At 37.1% G+C, this 15,723-nt stretch overlaps 2 protein-coding genes and 1 pseudogene across 3 annotated transcripts in view; 1 reads left to right on the top strand and 2 right to left on the bottom strand.

Annotated features, from left to right (window-relative positions):
* The window catches only part of HADHB (hydroxyacyl-CoA dehydrogenase trifunctional multienzyme complex subunit beta), a 28,262-nt gene extending 18,511 nt beyond the window's left edge, over positions 1-9,751 (bottom strand). The window contains exons 1-4 of one of the 2 annotated variants that reach the window (XM_006910294.3): positions 9,607-9,751; positions 3,964-4,032; positions 3,816-3,860; positions 1,736-1,835 (exon numbers count right to left, since the gene is read on the bottom strand). In XM_006910294.3, coding sequence (XP_006910356.1) covers positions 1,736-1,835; positions 3,816-3,860; positions 3,964-4,024 — 206 coding nt within the window. In that variant the 5' untranslated portion in view covers positions 4,025-4,032; positions 9,607-9,751. The remainder of the gene's footprint in view (positions 1-1,735; positions 1,836-3,815; positions 3,861-3,963; positions 4,033-9,606) is intronic. The other variant, XM_006910295.3, reaches the window with a different exon arrangement.
* Positions 9,752-9,904: 153 nt separating this feature from the next.
* Positions 9,905-15,723, top strand: part of HADHA (hydroxyacyl-CoA dehydrogenase trifunctional multienzyme complex subunit alpha) — a 40,544-nt gene continuing 34,725 nt past the window's right edge. The window contains exon 1 of the mRNA XM_006910293.3: positions 9,905-10,061. Coding sequence (XP_006910355.1) covers positions 9,995-10,061 — 67 coding nt within the window. The 5' untranslated portion in view covers positions 9,905-9,994. The remainder of the gene's footprint in view (positions 10,062-15,723) is intronic.
* Positions 13,845-13,966, bottom strand: LOC112478563 (annotated as a pseudogene).

Raw genomic sequence — 15,723 nt, 5'->3', positions numbered from 1 at the left:
TCTTTTTCCACCTAGAAAATGATCTTCTATTACAGAAGATTTTTCTGTCACCTCAATAATATGACTAAACCATTTGTCTTCTTTATAAAATTTTCCTCAATATTTTTAGTCACTTTTGTTCTTTACATAAATATTGCTTTAAATTTATTTTTTCTTCCCCACTGTCATTTCTTACATTACTCAAAGTTTTTCTCTTCTCTCTACCATAAAACTTTTTTCAATCATGATCCTGAATTAAACTCAAACAACAACAAAAGAAACAAACCCTACACTAATGTGCTAAATACCTCATATCAAATTTCATGCAAATACTAATTACCAAAAAAACCCCAAAATGTTTAAATAAATGATTTAGTTGAGTGTATTTTTTAACAGCTAGTACAACAGCTAGAACAAACACCTACATAGTATACAAACAGCCCTTCCAAAAAATGATTTTCCAGCCAAGAACTTTCTCCTCTTGGCGGAACTTCCTTTTCCTACCCTGCTACTGCTGAGTACAAAGAGTGTCCCATCTCCTCCCTTTCCTGCCGCCAAAGCTTCAGATTCTTACTCTTTCTGCTACTGTGTCAGTACAGGAAAGAGATTATACAGAGAAACACTGTTAAATGGGTGACTATACTGAGAAAAGAGGGTGAATGAAATGTTACCATTTTCTTGTAGCATTGGTTCTATAAGAAAGTACTCTCTAGGCACTAAATCATCTGTTTAAGAATGAACACTTACTGTTTGTGTATGTATGTTTACACACAGATGAGTGTGTATCTTCCACAAATGATGGCATTGTACACACTGCTCAGCATCTTGCTTTTTACACTTAACATATCTTCAAGATCTGTCTATATCAGTACATAAAGACAGGTCTCATTATTTTTAGCAGATGCCTAACATTCCTCAGCATGTGTTTAAGTTAGTGATTGCTTAATATATAAACATCAAAACAACTAAAACAGAATAGAACTAATGTTTCATTTAGTTTGATTCTAGTTACTAAAGTCCATTATCAGCTTTTGGACAGGGTAGGCCTCACTGGGGACAGAAAAGAAGCAGAAAAGTCTAGGGAGAACAACATTGCTTCTGGGGAATTTTCAGGCTGGTCTAGGAACATTCTGATTCCAAATACTTGGGTTTGTCTTATGCTGGGGTTTGGATCAACCCATCAACTCCAATTCCAGTAATTTCTTAGAGGTCAAAGCAGTAGATTAAAGGTCCTTCAGAATGCCCACAGGCCCACGTCCTCAGTGTTCAAACTTGAAACAATGACCTCATCTCTAGACAAGGAAAGACTATCTCTGCTGGAAGCTAGCTATCTGGGCCCACATTAGGTTTTCAAAAGAGGGCTGGCTGAATCTAATATTATACTAGGTTTGTTCATGAGAAAGGATGAAAAACAAATCTGCCATATTATTTCACCACTGGCTTGATATATTCTGTATTAATTTTATGAAAATGTTATCTATATATTAATCCACTAGCAACAATATTACCTACTGGGTTACATTTACAAAGACCACTTTTGAAAGTGTCTTAAAAGAAAGGATAAATAAACTATGTGGGATGATGGATGTGTTAATTAATTTGATTGTGGTAATCACAATGTATACATATATTAATCTATCACATTGTATACCTTTCTTAAAAAAATCACATTGTACAACCTACAGTTTTTATGTGTCAATAATATCTCAATAAAGCTGGGGGTGGGGGAGAAATAACACAATCATTTCATACTTACGAAGTGCCTGACAGCAAAAATGGAATGCGAACACCATCCACCACCACGACATTTCTTACATTGGGTTTGGCTAAGGTTTTCTTCGATTTGGTCTGGACAGCTTTAAGACAAAGTTCAAATAACTATTAGTTAAAATATAACAAATCAGATGACTTTTTACATTTTTAAAGATAGACATTCTGAGAATTACATCATTCAATGCCAAGTTGCATTTGCCATTTATCAAACCACTTCAATATATATATTTTTAAAAGGCTAAGAAACTAAATAACTAGCATTTACGAGTTTCCAAGTAATATTTAAGGTAAATACAGAGATTATATCTAATGATGAGGGTATTTATGCCATTAATAAAATTATTTTTTTATTGAGTGTTTGACAATGACACTGAAAAAAACCAATCTGACACATAAGTCTGTCCTCAATATTAGAAGCCACAATAACTGATGTTGTTTACTCTTCACATAGCTTAATATCTTTCTTTCTATGTAGAAATAAAAGCCATTTGGTTGATGACTACTGCCATTCTGCAAAAACCTAGAATGTTTCTTGATTTTGTTTGACTTAATTTGTCGTTATTTTCTAACATCAAAAGAGTAACCTTCCTCTAATTTTTTAATTAAAAAAATAAAACATGAATATATGCTTGTAGTGGTGGGGGAAGGAGAGCAGGGGGAGGGGAAGGGGGAGGAGGAATGGGAGGAAGAAGAGGAATGGGAAAGAGGGAGAGGAGGAAGAGGAGAAGTAAATACTAATATACGGAGAATAAAACTCTTTATGCCCTACATGCCATGTCCCTAAGCCTATAGCCAAAGCTGATTAGATTTAGGATGGGTAATGGACCACCAAAAGTCAATGCATTGAGAAGCCAAACAGTAACCAGTGTCATCTACCTATAAGTGGTAAGCTATGCCAGTCAGATTCTCTCCCTTAGGAATCTAAGCAAAGATGCATAGATAGAAATGCCAATAAGCTGAAGTTGAAAGGATGCCATGAGGAAGAACCAGGGCTTTTGCTGCCCCTTGACTCTGGCTTACAAATGATTTCAGTTTACCAGTCTATCCAAAAGCTGAGGATGAACTTTGGTAACTAGGTTCAAACTAATGGAATTATTAGTTCTATTCTGTTTATATTGTTTTGATGTTCATATTTTTAACAGCACTAACTTAAACACATGATAGGGAATGTTAGGTATCTGCTAAAATAATGAGACTCGGTCAGGTTAACAAAACTAGAATTATTATTTAGACAAAGAAACTAAGCACAGGGAAGTAAAGTGACCAGTTCAAGGCCACACTGCCCAGAAAGAGGTAGAACTGAAACAAGTAGAGTTCTTCTGAATCCTGGCAAGGTGCCTTTTCTACTAAGTTATTACCTAAGTAGAAATACCGTAACAAAATCAAAATCAGAAGTCAGAGGTCAATACAGGATCTGACAAGGAGAATAATGATACAAACTTTGTCAGGGTATTTTTAGCACTGGCCACTGATAATACATGCCTATATCGGGTTCTGCAAAAGTGAAGAAGTCTAATTTGCTGGATTTACCAAGGGTATAAATGACCATATAAAATCAACAAATTTCCTTAGTTTCTCATTTCATAATGACTGACAACCTTCTTTTATTAACTAGTTCCCTACTCATCCCTATTTCAGGAATAGGTCCACTTGTAAATGGGACAAGAAGATATTTACTAATAGAGAAGCCTATCACTAATTGCAGATTTAAAATGTTAACCTTTGACTCCATGACAGTCTCAAGAGTGTTTGTAAGCTAATCATCCCCAGGACTGACGTCAATGGGTAAACAAACTGAGCGGCAAGGCTCATGGGGCCTCCATGACTCCACCAGGCTCAAAATCCCAGAAAGCAGCCTCCTGTCAACACCCTTATGCTCAACACTACATCATGTAATATCATTATTGATTGGCCTCATATTATTTTAATTTGAAGGCAATAGTGACATTTATGTTGCTCATAAAAGGGAGAAATTTAGCAAATTAGTTCTGGTTTTCATTCAGAATTCACAACTCTGGAATCTAACATTTAAATCAGAAATGTTATTTTACAAATTACTGTACCTGGGGCAGCTCGTAGCTGGGAGGAACAGCTCAGAGGTCTTAAAGCTAGAAGACAAAATAAAGTTTACAAAAAGCAATACAATTCAATGTGTGCGTAAGATGCTTATAAATCCAAATTTAATGTTAAAAAAGAAAAAATTAAACTTACAAAATCTGAGGGCCCATTTTGCTGAACTGGGAAGGTTTTTTAAAGTCAGGATGGAAGTCATTCTGAAATCTAAAAAGAAAATAACAAAAACATAACCTGGGTTATTTGAACAATTTGTAGTTTATATTGTAGTCTACGATTTCTGATAACCTCATCCATGGCTACTATAAAATACTCTAAAATGAAATCTATTACCAACCATCCTTCCTCTAATACTGTTGTAACTACATTGACACAGCTTTCACAGTGTGCAAATCGCTATTCTAAGTGTTAACTCATCTAATCCTCACAATGACCTAAGGAGTAGGCATGATTATTACATCCTCTGTAAGAGATGAGAAAACTGAGGCATACAGGGGTTAAGTTAATTGCCCAAAGATTCATTGCTACTAAGAGGCAGAGATGGGATCTGAAGCCAGGCCGTCTAGCTTGAGTTTATGCTCTTCTCTAAGGCCCAGTAGTAGAGAGATTGCTGAGCATGATCATGAAGCCACCAGTGTTAATTTTCTGATTTTCAAATTTGTATTATGATTTTGTGGAATGTTTGTATTTGAAGGGAATACATATTAAAGTATCCAGGGATTGTGCTGTATAATTTCAGTGACTTAACTGCTATAAGAAAAAAAAGTTCATGTATTGCACTTGCTACTTTTTTATAAACTTGATATTGTCTCAAAATAATATTAAAACCTTATATATCAAAAAATGTTTAAAACATATTAACCACTTTCCTACATTCCTAAAAATGAATTCTTACAATTAGTAAGAAAAAAATGTTCACAAAAATGGAAATACAAATGGCTCTTAGATACATGAAAAGGTGTTCAATCTCATTCATAAGAGAAATGCAAATTTCTCTTATGTTGCAAAACCAGAGAGATACAATATTTGACCTGTCAAATGGACAAAGACTCAAAGGTTTGCTATATTTGATATATATTGTGTGATAAGAGTATACACGAACAGGCACTCAATCTTGGTCTCTCTCTTGGGTCACTCACTCTGGGGGAAGCCAGCTGGCACATCTCCTCTAGAGCCAGCCCCATGAAGAGGCCCAGGTAGTGAGGAACTGCCTCCTCCTGCCAAGAGCCATGTGAGTGATCTTGAAAGCAGATCTTCTGGCGCAGGCAAGCTTGACAGCCCTGGCCAATGTTCTAACTACAACCTCATAAGAAACTCTAAGTTAGAACAACGCAGCTTAAGTCACCCCCAGAAACTGTATGATAATACATTTTTTGTTTTAAGCTGCTAAATTTTGGGATAATTTGTCACACAAATACAGTAGATAATATGATAAAGCCTTGTTTAACTTCTCTTGGGTAAAAAAAGAGGATGACCTATGGCTTTGAAAAAGAGGGGGGAAAAAATCACATTTTTCCAAATAGGTAGATTGGAAAGAGATGAAGGAATTCAAGCTCTAGGCTCACCAGCCTAGGGACAGTCAAGGGACTCTGGCCAGGGAGACACAAATTGGCCCATGAGATGGGCAACCACTGTTGTCAGAGGCTGCATATGATGCCGCATGAGTCTAGGATACAAATTTCCTTAAGTTCATCATTAAATAAAATTCATAAAAATAGTCAAGAAAACATTGATAAAGAAAAAGGGGGCCCTTGCTCTAATAGATATTGAAACTTTCTATAAAACACCAGTAATTAGGCAGTGCAATTCTGGCACAGAAATAAATTAAATTAATCAACATAACAGAACATAGCAAGTTCAGTAGCATACTCACTCATGTGTATGAGAATTCAGTATGTAATAAAAATAACACTTCATATAAGTGGGAGAAATATGAATTATTCAATAGATTTTTTGGGAAAATGGCTAACCATTTGGAAAAAAATTTAGGTCCCTAACTTACACCATAAGTAAAAATAAATTAATCACCAGATGAATTAATGCAAATATATATTTTTAAATATAAAAATACTAGAAGAGGATATCAGAGAATATTTTTTATAACCTTAGATGGGGAAAGGCTTCCAACATATGGCACACAACCCAGAGACCATAATGGAAAATAATGAATCTGATTAGATACACACTTACAACATCTACCTAGCAAAAGATACTAAAATAAAATTAAAAGGCAAACAATAGATTAAGAGAAAATATTTGCGATATGTAAAACAGACAAAGGATTACTACCCATATTCCACAAAGAACTTTTACAAACTATAGGAAAAAGAGAAACACTCTATAATGGAATCTGTGGTTTTTATCCCAATATCCATTTCACCCCATTATGTAGTTGCCATATGCGGTTTACATGGGATTGAATTCAGTCCAATTCCAGAATTGACTGTAATCTCATTCTCTGTGCCAAGATCACTGTAATCTCATTCTCTGTGCCAAGATCTCTGGTTCAGGTAATCAAGGCCTAAAACAACTGTGCGTGGTATTGACTTTACCATAATTTTGATTTAGGAACATTCTAGTCAGTCTGATGTTCAAGTCTTCAGCTTGGAATTCTAGAACACAAATCTTCCCCCTCCCCACTCCCGAGGCCTGGGAGAGATAACGGCAGTCTACAATCAGGAAAAAAGCTAGCCTAAGGATAGTGCTGATCCCAAAAAGGACAGAGCATAGAATTTCAGAAAAATAAACTAGAACCTTGATTGATTCATATCTGAAACCCATCCTCCCCTCAGTTCTGTGAATCAATACATCGCCTTTAATAAGCTAATTTGAGTTGAATTTTGTTATTTGCAACTGAAAGGCTCCTTCCTGATACATGACCAAAAGGAAAAATGAACAAATGAGCAACTCAGAGAAAAAATTCAAATATCAAATAAACAAAACTTTTAATGTTCAACCTCACTAACAATAAAAAATATTTTAATTAAGAAAAGGTATCATTTTGGGCTTATCAGGTTGACAAAAATTTAAAATATGGTTAATATATAATTCTATTAAGAATGGACCTATTTAGGCACTTCTATATACAGTTGACAGAAGTGTAAATTGCTAAGGCCATTTTGGAAGGCAATTTTTTGTTATCTATCTAAACTTAAATTGTGACTTTCTCAGCCCAATAATTGCTCTTATTGGTCTTCAACCTATAGAAATATTCAAGACGTTGTATAGCATACATCAATTCTAGCCCATAGAAACACTCAAAATGTTCATTCTAGTGTTGTCTGCATTCATGGAAAACTGGAACTAATCTAAATGCACATCAGTAGGAAATGGCTAAATAAATTATATTGCAAACATATCATGGAATATACTGTGGCAGCAGTTTGAAAAGAAAAATGAAACATAATTATATGGATATATTGACATGGAAAAAATATCCACTATATTAAATGAAAAACCAAGCTGCTAAAGAGTATGTATAATAAGAATCCATATGATGAGAAAGAGAGAGAAAAAAGCAAGTCCATAAAACTAAGAGTCTATATATGGAAGACATAAAGAGGAGCTTTCATTTTATATTCTTCTGTCTTCTTAAATATATTAATAATGAATATTTTTATGTATAGTATAATTCTAGTTTTATTTTTAAAATCTACATATTAATATTTATATAGATATATATAGATATTCAAATGCATAAAAATGTTCAGAAAAATACACAGCAAAATGTTAATAGTTATTTCTGCATGGTGGAATTATAAGTATATTTTTATTTGGACTTTTCTGTAGTTTCTGAAAAAAATTATATAGAACATATATTCCATCAATAATTAATAGAAAACAGGGAGCGATTTCAAGAGCAAGAGGGACTAAGCAAGCTACCCTATGGGAGGGTCGACCCTTACTGTCATTTGCTCTACACTTCAGAAAATAGACATCTTGACTCAGGAATTTGGGGAGCATGGAAACTCTACAGTAAGGTAGACTTGAGTACAATATGGAACTATAGAAAGATGCAGGTACTTCGCAGGTAATAAAAACAAGATGCAGGTACTTCGCAGGTAATAAAAACAAGATGCACTGGCTCCAACAGCTCATGATTACAATATCATTAAGACACAAAGTAATGGTTCAGAGCACAAACTCTAAAATCAGACTGTCAAAATCCACATTCTGGCTCCCCGCTAGTTGAATGATCTTAAGCAAGTTACTTAACTTTTCTGCTTTAGGATTAAGATATAGATAATTCATCTGTAAAATGAATCTATAAAATGTAGCTAATTCCAGTACCTACCTCACAGGGTTATTGTGAGGAATAACTAAATTAATATATATAAAGCACTTAGAATAGTACTTGATACATAGTAAGGGTCATACATTTGTTTGCTATTAGTATTTGTGGATGGTGGCATAAATGCACTTAGTTTCCCTCTATGTAAACCACAATAAGAAATATTTCTGCCCTGATGGAGTTCACCATTTTGTTGAAGGGACAGGGAACAAAAAAGTCTAGTCAAAAGTGTTATCTTCAACAGGGATTGCCAAATTACAACCCATGGGCCTCTGGGTAACAATAGTTGTTACATTTTTAAAGAGTTGCAGAGCAAAACAAAACAAAGAATATATACAAGAGATCAATGTGGGTTTGTAAAGCCTAAACTATTTACTATCTGGTCCTATACAGAAAAAGTTTGTCACTCCTTATCTAAATAATAAGTGCTACAAAAATCTTATGTTGAAGGGCCTTGGGAGGGCAACAAAAATCCTCTTTGAAAATTAAATGCTCGCTGGTCATCCATCCAGTTTCTGCTTAAAGTGCACGAAGTGATAGAGGACTATTTGACTTGACCTTTAAAGAGAAACCTCTTTTCTTTCCATACTAACTTCAGTCTCAACTTTCCAGCCATTTCCCCAGACCCCTTCTAGCTTCCTCTCTTGTGGAACTTTCAGTGTGGTAAGCAGTGAGACAGATTTACATCCAAATCCTGGCTCTACCACCTACCAGAAATGTTACATAAACTCTCTGAGCCTCCCAAACTTCATCTAGAAAATGCAAACAACAATAACTTTGAGATTGTGAGGATTAAATAAGATGGCGTTAATGAAGGCCTTCAATTTTACTTGCTTTTGGAATCGATCAACTTAGTCTTGAACTCGAGCCCATGTTTCTAGCACAAAAACAGATATCATGCAACGCAGAGCTCTTGACTAGAAGTTAGCAGACTTGGGCTCTAGCCTTATTTCTACCACCTGTCGCCATGGGTAAAATCACTCACTCTGATTTATGGGCTTCAGTTTCCTTCCAACAAAGTGAAGGGGATGAATGACCAGATGAATAGCCAGGTCCCTGCTGAGTTAGAAAGCCCTCTGGAGCACTGCATCTCCAAACAGGATGGAGGAATGTATCCTCCCACACTCCTTCCACGAAAGGTCACACGACCAGTCCCATCCTTGGTAGCAGGAATCGGGGTAAACCCGTGGGCCCGTTCAGAATCTATATAGCCGTTGACCTGACTACGAGAACGGTTCGTTTACTTGAGATGATAAATTAAAATACGCAGTTTACAACAATGCTAGGAGCTGCAGACGTAACACCAGTGCAAATTACTTCACTAAATGCTTTAGCGTTGGAGAGCTCATCCGAGCTTCCTTCAGCTTGCTAGAGCATCACTTCTCCAAAAAGAGGGAGGCAGCCGCGGGCCGTTAAGTGGGAAAGAAATACGAATCCAGCCGAGGGGGAACGTCAGGAGGTAAGCCGAGCCCACGCACAGTCTCACCTACCTTCGCGTCCGCTCGAGCTCCCACGGTTGGAAGGACCGAAACCAAGAGCCAAAAGTTGAGTGCATCAAAAGTCGGGTCCTACTAGGAAAGGACTCCTCACACGCGCCCGCGGGCTTCTCTAGTCTCGCGGCTGCCCGCCGTCAGCCTGACTGGAAAACCTGGCACTACACCTCTCCTCCGTGGGTCTCCTTCGTTCCAGTGGAGAAAGAGTTTTTTCTGCCCTATTAGCAGGAAGGGAAGGGCAAAGTTAAGAGGCCTGCGGCAGCTCAGTATTGGAGTTTTAGTCAGGCAGTACGTTGGACGCCTAGCCAGGGCAAGGCTGCGGGAAGAAGTCTGCTTGGTCGCCAACACTCGAAGCGCTTTCCACTTTCGTCCTATTCTGCGCAAGATGGTCGCTTCCCGGGCAATTGGCAGCCTGAGCCGCTTCACTGCCTCCAGGACGCTCCGCTGCTCAGGTGAGCTCGGGACAGAACTCCTGAGGAGACTGGGGAGGTCTCGGATCCGCATCTTCCACTGGCTGCCGTTTCCCTGTCCCCGCCCGGGGCCCCAGCCCTGGATCGAGGGGGAGGGATGCTGCCCTGGGACTCGGTTTCCTGTGTCCTTGTGAAGGGACTGTCATTTCCACTAGGACGATTCTGATTTCTACAGCAATTCAGGCTCCGTAGTTTGAGTCCTGTATACCAGTCTGGCACTTTGTGCAGGTTTCCCCTTCTCACTTTGGGCTCACGCCCGTCTTAGTTTCTTTAACGATGGCCTTGGACTTGTCCCTACTATATTGGGAGTTCTACGACTGGGACAGTCCAGTCTGTCACATCTTTATGGCTCCACGGCAACTTACCCGTAACAAGAGTTATCTAAAAGCTTGGATGGAATTAACCAGCCTTGAAAATTACTGCCACTGTCTGCACCCTTCCCTCAAAACCAGTGTGTACCACATTTTTTAATAAGGAGCTCAACTCTTGCTGTTCCAATAACCCCACTTTGAATGTATAGTATGTTGAATTTCAAGGGGCAGTTCTGCAACTTTCTAAGAAAAAATTCTTAAAAATACACAAATACGTGTATCTTAAGAAATAAAATGGTAGATAATATTAAGAACTATTTCTAGTTTCTAACAATACCCGGTTAGCTTACATTAGCTATCTTTTTCTCTTCAAACTGGCAATGAAAGGGATACAGTAGGTGGTTATGGAAAATTAAGTATTTTCCTCCCATCTCAAATCTATAAGGTGAAATTGACTTTTTATTACATGTTGTACTTAATACTGGTTACTTAGTTAGAAATTTAATTTGTAATATGCCTTCCTCCTCCTGAACCACTGATTTTGTGCTAATTTCAGACAGGTAACTGGAATCTCCCTTTACAGTAAGGGGTTAATCTTGAATGATTGAATCTTTTTCTGCTTTCTTATTTCAACCACTGTTTTTAGTTTCCACAGGACTGCTGTGACTGTGCACCAAGTTATAAAAATTGAAATATAAAGATTGAGGAAGCGGGTTAAGAAAAAAGAATCACCCATTCTCTTACTACTCACATGTTACCTTGCAGTCTGTTTTGTTTCCTGTCTTCTGCGTTTATGATTTAACACTTTAGAAAATCAAATGTATATTTTTCAACTTGCACCTGCATTACTTTTAAGGTACTTCTTCTAATGGATTAGTGGCTGGTGGAACACTAAGTTGATAGGTCAAGTGGTTTCTAGTCACTATGTGACTCTGGACAAATACCGTAATCTAACTGGGTTTTCTTTTCCTCAACTGTAAAATGAATGATTGAGACATATACCTTGCATTATGTTTTCACCAATAAGAAAATATAGTTCGTTATAGTTATTGCCTCTTTTAATAGCAATTTATAAATATTGAAAAGATGTCTAGAAAGTGAATTTAAACTTATGTGCACACCTGGATTGCCATTTAGACTCAACAGTTTGGTCCTCCACCTTGAAAGTCTGTGCCAAGGCATTGCCAATCATTTAATGAGATTATGACATTTATTGGCAGATGATTAAATTATCGTGGAGTTAATGTGTGATTCTTGAAGTTTTAACCCATTCTTCCTCTATGAGTGCTAAATGCTGAATATTGCTGTCAAATGAAAATCACATCTTGACCAAAATATCTTGTTTAATTTCTACTTCTGCCCTAAATCTAAATTTCTAATTATGTAACTGGTAAAATAATTTCACAGGAACTTAATTAGAGACAAATACTTTAGAGGATGATGTATATTTAAATTTTATTTTCACTTTTGTTATCCTGTCCCTTCCTTGATCCTATCCCTTTGAATATTGAGAAAACTGTTGATTGTTACAACCAAAGTAACATTTTCATATTTGAAATTTGTGTCAGCATAATCCAGCTCTCTCCACTGATGTAGTCTTAGGTCTTGTATGTATCTTCTTGAGTTAAATTATAAAATGATTAAGAAGTGGGACAAAGGTTTCTTTTTTGCTGGCACAGTATTTAGGCTAAAGTTCACCCAGCTGCTCCAATGTAAGCCCTGCTGATTAGATAGTAGCTAAGGCTAGATTCCAAAAGCAAAACTACCTTGTACTCCAACTTGATTTAGTATGTGTACAAACACATCTGGAAAACAACTGTGTTTTGCAGTTGTTTTCCAGATGTGTTTGTACACATACTGATTTTTCTTTGTTTTTTGTCTCAGTTGATTTAGAGGAGATTTTGTGTATGTGCATGTGGATGTGTATGCAGCAAAGGTAGGTCAGTGAGTAGGGATTTAAAAGGCTTAATCTGTAAACTGATGAGCACTAACCTGTTTTCTCAAGTATTTGGTCTTTAAAATTGCAACCCAGGCCCAAGCCCCCCTCACATGCTCTATTTTTTTGTTTGTTTAGGCACTTATCTTTTAACATACTTATTTACATATTTATTATTATTATTTTTTTGTCTTCCCACACCATCCCTCCTACCCCACATTCCCAATCAGTCCATTCCCCAGTCTAATCCACTTTACCCTGTTTTAGCTAGAATTGCCTGTTCCCTTGTTCTCCTCCCACTGGAATTTCTTCTACTTTATAGGCAAACTCCTCATTATGCCAGGATTAGTTTCACCTCTCATTTATCTCTGCTGAGTAGAAACTAATTCTTCCCAGATACCACATTGCCTGCTGCCATAGAGTGTAAGCTCCACGAAGAGAGCTTTTTGTTCTTTTTTCGAGTGCCTAGAGTGTGTGGCTCATGGTAGGCCACAATAAATTTTTTTATTGTTGAATGAATGAGATGATAGTGGAAGAGATTACAGAGATATTGGGGAAATACCTGCTATAGATGCAGCAATTAGAGAACAAAACAGTAAATAATAAAAACGAAAATTCTGGCAGGGAAGGGAAAGGTGGTTGTAGATGGAATCTCAAGATAGGGCTTTGTGGAAAGGATTAGAGCCATGACACAAATATAAAGAAGGAAGAGATAAATACAGATGATACAAATTTCAAATGCTAGAAAAGCAAAGAAGAGAAGAATATCATTAATGAAGTAGAAGTGCAGGGATTGAGGAGATGGCTGACTTCTAAATTTACTTTGGTATAGCACTTCGACTTACAGGAACTTTTATAATCATTACATCCCTTTTATTTCTGTCTTCTTAAGAACACTGAAATGCACTGAGAGACTTGTTCATAGTCATACAGCTAGTAAATGACAAACCTGATAGTTGAACAGTCTTATGATTTTCAGGTCATTTGTCTTTGCATTAAGGTTGCTGACTTGGATTATTTAAAGGAAAAATGAAGATGGAACCGGAGATCACCCCACTGTGGTTCTAGTGCCATCTATACAGATTTTTTTAGTATGTTGCTTTGCCTTTCAGACCAATATAAAGTTGCTATTTTCTGTGCCTTCTCTTCCCCATTCTTAAAGAACTGCAGGATAAAGAGAAAGATGGAGGAAGCAGGAGCCTTGGCTACTACCAATAATCCTCTTCTAATCCACTACACCATCAGTGGGTTCTCCAAATCAGTGGTTCCCACATGCCCATTTGTTTGCAGTCCACTTCAGTTATATTTTTAAAAAATACAGGTTCCGAGACTCAGCCCCCTTCAATTCTAATTCTGTGGTTCTAGGTTGTCTGTCACCCAGGAATTTGTGGGTATATTTGAGTCTCCCCAGCTGATTCTTTTTTTTTTTTTAGGCAAGGCAACCCTTGGTTGATCTCACAGATTGCAAGGACCTTGTCAGTTTACAATCCCTTATTTTTATTTACTTTTTATTTTTTACACCTACAGCACCTGGTGGTCTTCCTAGGTGGTCTCCCATCCAAGTACTAACCAGGCCCAACCCTGCTTAACTTCCGAGATAAGACGGGATCAGGCTTGTTTAGGATGGCATGGCTGTAGACCCCAGCTGATTCTAATGCCCAACATAGTTCTGGAGTGAATCACTTTTCAGTACAGCTATAGGAATCCCAGTCCAACTGGATATGTTGAATAGTCTCACGTGTAATAGTTCCCCACTCCAGAAGGGTCCTGCCTTCTTGTCAATTATAGACAATCCTAACTTGGAAAGTGGATATATTTCTAAGGTTTGTTTCTTAATCACGTAGAAAATACTTTTGGTAGAGTCGATGTTTAAAATTGCATTTAGAATACCACCATGACATAAAATGACCAAAATGGTTTGATTTTATTGTTCATTGACCTTGATTATCATTGCATGCTAAGGCAAAGTTTGACATGCCTAGATCAGTTGAAGCTGGGATATAGAGAATGAGAGTAAGCACAGAGAAAAACAGGTTGTCACAAAATTTAGTCGCTGAGAGGTGGCTAGTGGTTTTAACTTTTTAAAAATTTAAATAATAGCACTCCTAGATTAGGCAGGCACTGCACACTCTCCTAAGTTATGTTCGTGGATTCCAAAACCGTATAGCCACTAATGTAGCCCAAATGTAGTATATTTTGATGAAAATTAGAAATAAAAAAGTTTAATACTAGTAATAAGAACTAAGGAATATTTGGGTAAAGCTAGTATAGTTAGAGGAGATACATGAAGGAACCACTGGATATTATTTAAGTGCTAGTTCTTTGTTATATTTAATATTACTTTAAAACTTATGCCTTTTTCTGGTACAAGTGTTTCATGTGTTTCGTGACAGCTATTACAGTTGTCAAGTATGAAGGGATTGTTAGAACCAAAGAAAGAAAACCTTTTCATAAGATAATTGGACAAGATTTGGAAGATGCGTGTAGAGAGAAGTAAGGAGTTAAAGAGGTGCATAGGCGATATAGTTTGAGGTGAATCATGAATAAAGGGAAGGTAGAGGAGAGTATTTTTTAAAAAGATTGGAAGTTGTACTTAAGGGATGCTGACCCTGTGCTAGTCTCCAGAGCAGCTTGGTTACTATCTAGAGCATGATGTTTGGATGAGAGCAGGACAAAGGTGAGTCTTTAATGCTAAAAAGGAGGTATGGTAATGGCCAGAACAAACCTGGAATTTTTGCCTAGAATTCCTCAATGTTCCTTACCTTCTATCCAGAGTTCAGATTGAAAGACACTCTGTTGGGACTTATGATGGCTTGTGCTGAAAAAGGTCATTATGCTGGAGAGCCTCAAGTAGTGAAGTGGTTGGGAAAGAGGAAGGAGAATAGCTGGTCTCTGTTATCCCCAGAGTAGGCGTATTCTTGGTGGAGTGCAGTATAGTCTTTTTCAGTTAGAAATGATTAAAATAGCTAAGTGTGACAGTTTTATTTATAATAGTCACTAGTGCCCCTTGATTTTGCTTTTAATAATACTGGAAACTCCATCTCGCCATAAAAAATGTAAGAGGATATGATTGGAGAACAGAGTTGAGATATATTTGGAATACATATGAACTGACATGAATTGCTTTGTAGATTACTTCTTCTTAGTATATACGTTTCCTATGTCTGCCGTAACAAATCTCCACAAATTTAGTGTCTGAAACAATACAAATTTATTCTCTTACAGTTGTGGATATCAGAAATGAGTCTCACTGGGCTAAAATCAAAGGTGTTGGCAGGGCTGTGTTCATTCTGGAAACTCTAAGGAAGACTCCATTTTCTTGGCTTTTCTAGCTTCTAGAGCCTGCCTGCGTTTCTTGACTTCTTCAAAGTCAGCAAAATGGGACCAAGTCCTTCTC

This window comes from Pteropus alecto, unplaced genomic scaffold, assembly GCF_000325575.1.
Source record: "Pteropus alecto unplaced genomic scaffold, ASM32557v1 scaffold61, whole genome shotgun sequence".
NCBI lineage: Eukaryota > Metazoa > Chordata > Mammalia > Chiroptera > Pteropodidae > Pteropus > Pteropus alecto.
Note: the sequence above shows the minus strand (reverse complement) of the source record. Positions and strands in the feature narration are given on the sequence as shown.